The sequence below is a fragment of the Amaranthus tricolor genome, chromosome 3 (genome assembly GCF_026212465.1).
Source record: "Amaranthus tricolor cultivar Red isolate AtriRed21 chromosome 3, ASM2621246v1, whole genome shotgun sequence".
Lineage (NCBI taxonomy): Eukaryota > Viridiplantae > Streptophyta > Magnoliopsida > Caryophyllales > Amaranthaceae > Amaranthus > Amaranthus tricolor.
The window spans coordinates 5,986,515-5,997,594 of NC_080049.1; the positions used below are offsets into that span (position 1 = coordinate 5,986,515).

The 11,080-nt window shown below is 37.4% G+C and overlaps 2 protein-coding genes across 2 annotated transcripts; both read right to left on the reverse strand.

Moving 5' to 3' along the window:
- Nucleotides 1–7,883: 7,883 nt before the first annotated feature.
- LOC130808268 (uncharacterized) lies at nucleotides 7,884–8,833 on the reverse strand. The gene is made up of 2 exons (XM_057673749.1): nucleotides 8,581–8,833; nucleotides 7,884–8,398 (listed from the first exon to the last, which is right to left on the reverse strand). The coding sequence occupies exons 1-2, from the start codon at nucleotides 8,831–8,833 to the stop codon at nucleotides 7,884–7,886; spliced, it is 768 nt and encodes a 255-aa protein (XP_057529732.1).
- Nucleotides 8,834–9,149: 316 nt separating this feature from the next.
- LOC130808269 (uncharacterized) lies at nucleotides 9,150–9,665 on the reverse strand. Its single transcript, XM_057673750.1, has one exon. It carries the CDS (start codon nucleotides 9,663–9,665, stop codon nucleotides 9,150–9,152), a length of 516 nt encoding a protein of 171 aa, XP_057529733.1.
- Between the last annotated feature and the right edge of the window lie 1,415 nt (nucleotides 9,666–11,080).

An 11,080-nucleotide genomic window follows, 5' to 3' on the forward strand; every position in this document is an offset into this window, starting at 1 on the left:
AATTATTAATTAATACATTATTTAAGAGTTTCCAAACATAAGGTTATTTTTAGTTGACACTCATTTTTAATTCTAATTTTTTTTATCATAAATAAGGTTTTAATATTTTAAACATTTAAATCAACTAAAGTCAAAGTTACCAAAATTAACTTTTCCAAAATTTACTAAAAAATTTACTAAAAAATTAAAATTTTCGAAAATCAATTACCTGAATATCTTGTTGTTCATAATATAATTGTGTTATTGACATTGTCATTGTTAGCCATTGATTGTCTTTGTTATTTTTCTAAATAGAAATACTGATATAAATGCACAATGAAATAGTTTTTTACCCTATATATAATTAATATTATTATTTCATATTATCTAAGAAATAAAATTTACTAAAAAATTAAGCTTTTCCAAACTCAATTACCTGAATCTATTGTTGTTGATAATATAATTGTGTTATTGACATTCTCATTGTTGGCCATTGATTGTGTTTGTTATTTTTCTAAATAGATATAATAATCTTTTACCCCATATATAATTAATATATTTTACATATTAGGAAAGTTAATATTAAATTCAATAAAAAAGTTAACATAATATACATTTGATAGAGTTTTTATTTTGGAAAGTTTTCTTGGGCGGGAAAAACTCTCTTGTAGCATTAACACGTGTCATATTCTTTTATTGTATTAGTAGATAGTATGATGATTGTCTTTGTTATTTTTCTAAATAGAAATACTGATATGAATGCATAATGAAATAATTTTTTACCCCATATATAATTAATATTATCATTTCATATTATCTAAGAAATTAAAATTACTAAAAAAGTTAAAAATTTCCAAACTCAATTACCTAAATCTATTGTTGTTGATAATATAATTGTGTTATTGACATTCTCATTGTTAGTGATTGTTTTTGTTATTTTCTAAATAGAAATACTGATATGAATGCACAATGAAATACATATATAATTAATATATTTTACATATTAAGAAAGTTAATATTAAATTCAATAAAAAAGTTCACATAATATACATTTGATAGAGTTTTTATTTTGAAAAGTTTTCTTGGACGGGATAAACTCTCTTGTACAATTGACACATGTCATATTTTTTTTATTGTATAAGTAGATAGTATGATGGAAGGGAAAGGAAGTGAGATGAGAGTTATCTCTTTAAATCTTTTCAACTTTGGAGTAATTAAAACCTCACCAAAAAGTATCCATCAAATCCTTTCAATTTCCTTCCCTCCTAATCTCATCCCTCCCATTTTGCTATCCAAACAAGAGATTCTTCCTCCCTCCAAATTCCTTCCTTTTCTTTCCCTTTATTTCCTCCATCCAAACACGCCTTAAGGCCTAAAGTTCTAATTGAAAATCTAATTATATCAAAAATTAGCCCAATTGTAGAAGAAGCATACCCAATTACCTATTAAGTTGAACAGAAGCCATTGAAGGTTTAGTTGCAGCAGAAGCAGTACTGCATGGCGCCGGCGTTCCCATTGATACCATAGTAACGAATCTCCTTCCAGTGCAACAATGGCGGCCTCCAGTTGATCCTCTTCCCCTAACCGGTAAAAATGGAAGAACCGTTCAGCTCTGAGAATCCAGCCGTCCAGATTTGTACCGTCAAACAAAGGTAGGTCAAGTTTTCGTAATTTCCAATTCGTATGGCCTCCTGGGTAGCCCCCTTCTCCAGTTCCCAGCTGAGATTGAGATGAAAATAGGTTATCCCATGTAGATGGAGAACCGTTTATCAGCGAAGAGCGAAATCTGATTGAATTTTCTCCTGGCCAACAGCCAGCTAGTGATTGAGGCCAGTTTTGAATGCTGCTAACGCAGTAGTTATCTCCTGGGCTACACGCGCAGGTAATCCAGCCACATCCTGTTCTAGAAAATCCAGCCGTTGCCCGTGATTTAACCTGGCCATCAATTTCTCCGTTTTGAAACGATTCTGCTCTGATACCAATTTGCTAGAGATTAAGAGTTACAGAAAAAAATAAATAGAAGATTGACTCAAGGTATGTGTATTACTAATAACTTGCAACAGTTTAGCAATACAAGGATCCTTCTTTCAAGAGGAAGGCGCTCTCCCAGTAATACTGTGTTTAATATATTGCTTACCTCTCCCTTCTACCCCATTCTTTAATATATACCCAAATTCATAACAAACTTAAGTATACTCTTAGCAAGGGAGCCAAGATAACAAACTCATAACAACTTTTCTTCAAGATTTACTATATTACCCTCTACCCCCAAAACTAAAATCACCTCCCAGCTTAGCAATCAATTGGCAGCTTCAGCCTTCTTCTAGTAACTTCTTGGGCCTTCTAGCATAAGTGAAGCGAATATCTGTTTTGGGCTGGTTTCTTGCATAAAGCTTAACTAAGACTTTTGTTTTAGCATGTCTAACTAAACACAAATGTCTACATTTAAACCAAAGTCAATAATTATCTAAAGAATCTAATAATTTCTTTAAGAACATCAACTAATCCAATATTTTATCAATAACTAATATTTCCCAACACAACTCATACTCTTGATATCCATAAAATTAATATCATCAACATAAGCCCTTCTCTTTTATTATTGTCAATCATTGTGGTAATGGTTCTTAAGGATAACAATAGGAAAAGAAGAATAAAATAATCCAAGAAGAAAAGATGCAAAGATGCTTGCAAATTGATAATAAGATATGTAAAAACAATCATCAAAAGGGTAGAGAACATTGACACCCAAAGAAGGTAATGTCGCTCAGAAATCAGACTTGGGAAGAAGGTTCTGTGGTTTGCTTCTTTTGAAACTCACAAGAGCAGGGAAGAATCAAGGCTGGTCACCGATGAACGGATGTTGCTTGTTGTTGTGTTTACAAGAATCAACTATTAGAGACAAACAAAAACGCCATTGTCGTTATCTTGAACTAAGGACGAAGAAAGGAAGAAAAATATATGGGTAAGCTGTTCAATTCGAAAATTAGAAAAAGAAGGAAAGATGAATATACCTGCTGTTGCTTTATCTCTAATTCTAAAATCAGATGCAGAATACGGGATCTTGTTCTTCGAAATCAAAACCAAGGAGGATCTACTGTATTTGACCGAAATGGCTGAAATGAAGAAGAACAACCTGCTCATATTGGATTTGCTGTATTGCTTCAAAATCAAGAATGAGATGAAGATGATTGCTGCAACTATTTGTGAAAATTAAAGAAAGAGAAGGAGAAGGAAGAAGAAGGGTTTAAGAGTAGAAGGTGTGTTACTGTTTTGGATTTAGGATGAAATAAAACTTGGGCTTAAAGATTAGGAGTAATGAAAATAAAAATGATAAAAAGAAAACAAATGTGAGAAAAAGAAGGAAGGAATTCATGAAATCAAAAACGAGATATTCTAAAAGTTTTAGCCCACAAATTATATTTCTTCCACTCTGTTGTTAAATGGTGACTCAAACTTGCTAGCACCATTGAAAGAAGGTGAATACGAGTCGAAGAAGACCTCCGCGGGGCGCGGAGTCCATACTGCTTTGATCCGCGGGGCGCGGAGTCCATACTGCTTTGATCCGCGGGGCGTGGAGTTGCCTATGATCTAACTCTGCGGCTCGCGTAGTTTTACACGGGTCGCGCAATTGAAGTTTCTTTTCACGGGAAATGTCTTTTGGGATGGTTACCTTTATTTGTGGTCGGTTATTTGTGGTTACTTAGTCCCTAAAATTGTCTTTCAAGTTGATTTATTATAAATACACCCTCTTGTTAGCACTAGGGAATTATGATTCACAGATTTAGAGAGATCACAAGAGAGCCATTGTAGTTTGTGAGCGTGATTGTAATTCATCTTGTACTATTTGCGATCATAGTGAAATTATTTATTCTTGGTGCCGGTGGACATAGCTATCACATTGATAGTGAACCACGTTAAATTTCTTGTGTCATTTTCTTATTGTTTGCATTGAATTTCTTGTTGTTTCATTGTTGTTCATCGACCTTGCTTCCGCTGTCACACAACAATTGGCATCAAGAGCTCAGGTTTTAAGTCCTTGGAGACTTTTTTAGTGAAACAATGGCTGGAGATTCTAAATAAGAATTGAGAAATTTACCGGAAAAAATAGCTTCGGGCTATAGCAAATAAAGATGAAGGCTTTGTTGAAACAGCAGCAAATCTGGTGTCCGTTGGCTTTATGGAGTACCACTGCGGGGTCGGATGATGGATTGACCGACGGGCAATTAGCAGTAATGGAGGAAAAAGCTCATTCTACCATGTTGCTAAGTTTGGATGATCATATCATCACGGAGGTCGCTGATCAGGCTACAGCGGTGGAACTTTGGATGAAGTTGGAGTCATTGTATATGACTAAGTCGTTGACCAACAAATTATTGCTGAAGCAGCGGTTGTTCAGCCTCCGAATGCAGTCAGGTACTCCCTTACGGGAACATCTTGAAAAACTTAACTCTATTTTACTGGATTTGCGTAACTTAGATGTTAAAGTAGATGATGAGGATGCTCATTGATTTTACTTGTGTATCTAACGTCTAGCTATGAGAATTTTGTGGAGTCGTTTGTTGTTGGTAAAGACTCCCTGACCCTAGAAGAAGTGAAGGCAGCACTTCATACTAGGGAATTTCATCAAAAAGCTATAGGTGATAACGGGGATAGTGACAGTGGGTTGTTTGTTAAGTCCGAGAAGTCTAAAAAGAAGAAGGGGGTTAACAAGGGCAACAATACTGGGTCAGGAGCTGGAAACGGCAATGAGGGATCTGGTAAGACTGCGGGGAAAACCTGTTATTACTGCAAAGAACCGGGTCACTTTAGGGCTAATTGTCCGGTGAGGAAGGGCAAGTCCCAAGCTGTTGTAGTTGAAGTAAAACCGAAGGAGAACTATAATTCGAAGGAAGACTTGGCATTAGTGAGTTCTGCTAAGTCTAGGGATCTTTCTGATGATTGGGTTCTAGATTCGGGGTGTTCGTTCCATATGAGTCCGCGTCGAGATTGGTTTGACACGTATGAGTCTTGCAATGGGGGTAATGTTATTGTAGGTAACAACGCACCTTGTAAGGTTACGGGTATCGGATCCATAAGATTGAGGACTAGAGATGGGCGAAAGTTGACATTGACTAGGGTACAGCATGTCCCTACTTTGGGGAAGAATCTGATTTCATTGGGTACCTTGGATGATTTGGGGTACAATGGAACGTTTTCAGATGGGGAGCTGTCCATTTATCGAGGTTCGGAGTTGGTACTTAAGGGTATCAAAAGGAACACCCTCTATGTCTTTGAGGGTGTCACACTGTCTAGTTCTGCGGTTTGTGCATCAGTATCTCACCGGGAGATGACCAAGATTTAGCACATGAGGCTTGGTCATATGGGGGAGAAGGGGATGCAGCTTTTGTCTAAGAGGGGTCTACTATCCGGGATCAAGGTTGCCAACCTTGAATTTTGTGAGCATTGTGTGTTTAAGAAGAAACACAGGTCAAAGTTCAGCAAGGGTGCTTACATTACTGATGAAGTGCTCGATTATGTCCATTCAGATTGTTAGGGTCCGTCTAGGGTTGAAGGTATGGGAGGTTTTTGCTATTTTGTGTCATTTGTAGATGATAAATCCTGATACACATGGCTTAGGTTGATTAAGTCAAAGGATGAGGCCTTCAAAGCTTTTAAGCAATGGAAAGCTTTAGTGGAGAATCGACAGGGTAGGAAGATCAAGAAGCTACGAACAGACAATGGGCTAGAGTTTTGCAAAGAGGAGTTTAATCAGTTCTGTGCAGATGAGGGTATTGGTCGGCATCATACCGTCAGGATGACACCACAGCAGAACGGTGTTGCAGAATGGGTTAATCAGACACTGCTTGAGAGAGTTCGATGCATGCTCTCTAATGCAGGGCTTAAGAGGAGGTATTGGAGTGAAGCTGTGATGACAGCTTGTTGTATCATCAATAGGGGTCCTCATTTGGAAATTGACTTCAAAATCCCGTTTGAGATCTGGAGTGGTAAGTTGCCTAGTTTCTCTAATTTGCAGATTTTTGGCTGTGTTGCTTATTATCATGTTAGTGAGGGTAAGTTGGATCCAAATCCAAGACGGGGTGTTTTGTTGGGTACGGTGATGGTGTGAAGGGGTTTAGGATCTATTCACCTTTGGAGCGTCGGGTCATTCTTAGTAGGGATGTCACTTTTAATGAGAACACCATGTATTCCAAGTAGAGCTCGGAGTCTTCTGATTTGGGAAAAGAAGGGGAAAACTTGCTACAGACAGATGGAGTACTTGAGGTACATCAGTCATCCATTGCTGATTTACCTCGAGTGCAATTTATTGATGATGATGCTGAGGTTCCAATGCCGAGTACTCCTGAACCTGAGGTTATTCCATCTCCTCCTAACTCTGGGGAGGAGGTGGAGCAGTCTAATTAGGGGTCATCTTGCCAATCTGACACCATTCTTGAGAGACCTACACGAGTTATTAAGAAGCCTGTTAGGTTGATTGAAGAGATGGAAGAAAGGAATTGCTTTGTTGAGAATTTGACAAGTTATGCATTTAGTGTAGCTGATGATATAGAGTCATATGAACCTGCCACGTATAAACAAGCAATTAGTTGTAGTGAGTCTGCGCAATGGCTTGCTGCAATGGGTGAAGAGATGCAATCTCTTTACAAGAACAGAGTGTGGGAACTTGTGAAGGTACCAGAGGGAAGAAAACTTGTAGGGTGTAAGTAGATCTTTAAGAAAAAATAAGGGTCATCTAAATCTGTGAAAGTTCGTTTTAAGGCTAGGCTAGTTGCCAAGGGGTTCAGTGAAGGGGTTGACTTTGTGGAGATATTCTCACCGGTGGTTCGACATACTTCTATTCGTGTGCTATTGTCAATTGTAGCACATTATGACCTTGAGCTGGAGCAGCTGGATGTTAAGACGGCTTTCCTTCATGGCGATTTGGAGGAGGAGATTTTGATGAAGTAGCCCGAGGGATTCGAGATTCTAGGGAAAGAACACTATGCATGCAGATTGCTAAAGTCGTTGTATGGACTTAAGCAATCCCCTCGGCAGTGGTACAAGAGGTTTGATTCTTTTATGGTTTCGCATGGTTTTGATAGGAACTCGTATGATTGCTGTGTGTATCATAGTAAGCTGGATGACGGTTCCATGATTTATTTGTTGTTATATGTTGATGACATGCTTGTTGCCACAAAGAATAAATTGGATATTGCCAGACTTAAAGAGTTGCATAACTCGGAATTTGACATGAAAGATTTGGGTCCAGCTAAGAAGATTTTGGGTATGGAGATCTATAGGGATCGGGCTAGAGGTAAGCTTTTCTTGACTCAGAAAAGTTACATCAGAAGGATTTTGTCTCGTTTTGGGATGGAGAATTCGAAGCCTATAAGTACACCAACATCTATGAGCCGCAAATTGTCTTTGTCTATGTCACCTCAAATTGAGGAGGAGTTGGCTTTCTAAGGTCCCTTATGCCAACGCTGTTGGCTGTTTGATGTATGCTATTGTCTGTACTAGGCCGGATATTGTGCACGTTGTCATTGTTGTGAGTAGGTTCATGGCTCGACCTGGGAGAGAGCACTGGCAGGGGGTGAAAAGGATTTTTCGCTATTTGAGAGGGACAACTAATATTGGTCTTGTGTATAGGAATGGTAAGGAGTGTTTGGTAACTGGATATAGTGATCTGATTATGCAGCTGATGTGGATACCAGGAGGTCAGTGACCGGGTATGTGTTTACTTTGGGTGGTTATGTGGTTAGTTGGAAGTCTACATTGTATTCTTCGGTTACGTTGTCTACTACTGAAACTGAGTACATGGCTTTAACTTTTGCAGCTAAGGAGTCTATATGGCTCAAAGTTCAAAGTTACATTTCCAGTAGTAAGACGTATTCACATAACTATATTTAGGATGCTTTTGAAGATTACGATGTAGAAGTCGTCCTTTTACCCTTCTTTTGCTTAGTTGTTAATCCACCCTTGCAAGTCTTCACATTGTGTCCAAACTCCTTGCATCTACTACACTTTACAGTCTTAGACCTTTTCCCCTTTCTTTCCTCGTTTGCATCCTTCTTTCTATTCTTTGCAGGTCTTCCAATTGCTCTTTTCATCACTGGTGGCTTAATTGGTGGGAATTGCATTTCTGGCCAATGCTCAGGGTCTGGAATAGATCTAATAGTGATTGCATACACTTGCTTGTACATTTTGCAACTGTACCAATCACTACAAAAACTTATGGGATCTTGGCTTGAATGTAGAATGGCCCTCACAACATGCTTGCAAGGGATCGCAGTGAGTTGATGTGCGTTGCACAAGCATGTTCTGTCATTTAAGCTCACAGACAAGGTGGACTTACCATCTTTAATCTCATAAAATCCATCACCCGAATGGAAAGCCTTACATGTTCTTGAGTCTGAAATTAGGAATTTCACTCTCTTCACTATATTAGGACAGAAATCAGTATCTATTCAGTTTTTACTCTTCTCCTTTCTTGTGGCCATCCTTACCATAGTTACCCTCCTTATATATGTCACACAAATGCAACTTATTCAACTTCATGGATTTCAAGTTCTAAAGAAGGAAATTTATGGTTTACAACAAAAAGTTTAAAGCATAGATTACCCTCAAGTAGTGTTAAAAAAGGCTTACACCTATCAACTCCAAGAGTTGCATTGAAGCTCTCAACAAAGTTCGTTTTGTTTTCGTCACAACAAACATTAGGGTCAAATGCATATTTTGTCCATCTTGATGATTGATCTCCAATATCTACAAGCCACTCCTTTGCCATAGGGTTCGTGTCGTCAATGGCTTCCATGGCTTTCTTGAACTTGAATAGTGAAGTGGCATTTGCAGCCCTCCAAAATAGTGCATACATTAAGGGGCCTGGATATTTTTTCTTCCAGTTTACAGATAAATGCTTGCAGTAATATCTCCTCCCAACAGTTGGCCATAACTTATTCAAGACTGTCTCAATTCCCTAACAACTTCCCTTACGTGGTGCTTATCAGTGAAAATCTGCTATGGTGCAAGGTTAATATTGCCCCAACCTCTATCCATATACATCTCACCATTTTGAAAAAGCCTTTGAATGTAGTTACTTTCATTATCATTTTCAAGTACATGATTACCCCATAATGGATCCTCAAATGGTTCATAAATATCATCCACATACTCTAAGTTGCCATCATCACTCACTCATCATCAGTAAAATCATCATCACCATCATCATCATCACTGTTAGTCTCTGATGGACTATAATCATCATCTTCATTGTCAAATGGACAACCCTCATCACCATCAACCTGAATTTGTTGACTTTTACTAATAGCTCTCCTGTTCTTACGCTTTGTTTCCACACTCACAGAAGGTTGAGAAGGCTGTGAAGGTTGTGAAGGCTGTGAAGACTGTGAGCTTGCTTTCACCAAAATGCCCTTCCTAATAGCAATTTTCGTTGGATTTTTTTTAGTGGAAGCTTTTAAGGACTTAGAAGAAATAGTCAAAGGCATTTGGCTAGGGGTTTCACTTGTTTGCAATGGTGAATCATTAATAGGAGTATTTTCAAAACTTTTCAATAATGACTCCACTTCCATGTCATGCCACTTATCCTGCGTAGCATTCATCACAGCAATGTCATGTTGAACCTCATTGTAGTCATTCAAAGGGAACATTATCTCAAACTCTTGCGAATCCCTTCTTCTAATTGGCATTTTCTCTCTTGCTGGAATGGTTTTAAGTGGTACAGGGTTCTGTGACTCTATTCACGAGACTACTTTCCTCTTCAAGTGCACCAACCCAAATAAAAATCATTTCATTGTCGTTGAACCTCTCAAACATGGTCATTAGGTCTTGATCACAATTAAGTTTAACATGATTCATCTTCCAAACATACACAAATGAGAGATTTTTAGGTATAAACTTGTTAGTTTTAATGCACTCATCTTCCCAATCCATTATCAAATCCAAAAAATTTACTTTATGCTTATCAATTACATCCAAATCTACTTCCACACACAACCACTAAGAACGTAAGACCACATGTTCAAGCATTCTGCAATTTAAAAATGAGAATTATAAGAAAATAAGAAAGAAAAACAAAAAAAGCTCTAATTTCTTAAATTCAACCAATCAACAAATCAATAACAAATTAAATACAAAAATTCAAATTAAAACTCCAACAATTCAACCAATTTGCCATAGTTTCGACCTTAATATTGCTAGTACTAAATCCAACAATTCAACACTCCATCACCAATAGCCCTAATTTGATTATTAGATTTCAACCAATAACAAATTAAATATTCAAAAATGCCATACTACTTGTTGGAACAAGACAAAATTCCACATACACTCTTCCATAATAAGCTTATTTTTCATATTTAAGTCTTTGAGGTTGCCCACAACTTTTACTAAATTTCTCCCCTCAAACGCAACATACACCCAAATCAAATAAAAAAAATTAGAATTTTCTACCCTAATATTGCTATTACTACCAAAAAATCAAAACTGCTTTACTAAAACCCTAAGTCGTAACAAACACCCAAATAAAACCCTAAATTCGCATCAACACAGAGAATAGAACAAGAAGGAAGCCAGAGAAGGAAGCCATACCTGTAATCGAATGGGAGGGTTGGCCGGTGAGTTGCAGAGATAACCAAAAATTGTTAGGAACTGGCTGAGATCAATGGGGAGGGGCAGAGAGGGCATCGACTTGAACTGGGATTTCAAATGGTATTGAAATCAGTAAATGCTGTTCAAAAATACATGGCTAACGGTACACAAACATTTTTTTCCGTTTAAAGCTATTGAAAATTTAAATGCAATTGTTGAATGCTATCATATGGAATTTTCTTAAAAAAAGTGCTACCACTAGCATTTCATTAAAATTGGGTGCTACCATGTGGAATTTCACTTTTAATAATAAGCAGGACATTACAAGTTCAAATCCTCTTTTCCACAATTTAATTTTCAATTTTTTTTCTTTGATTTTCGTAAACCAAAAGCCCTTCCGATTCCTCCTTTCCTGTCATCTTTCTCCTCTAGGGCTAAATAGAGTTCGGTCTAAACCGCAAACCAAACCGTAATTTTACACTAGTAAAAAAAAGCTCATATGCTGCGCGAAAAA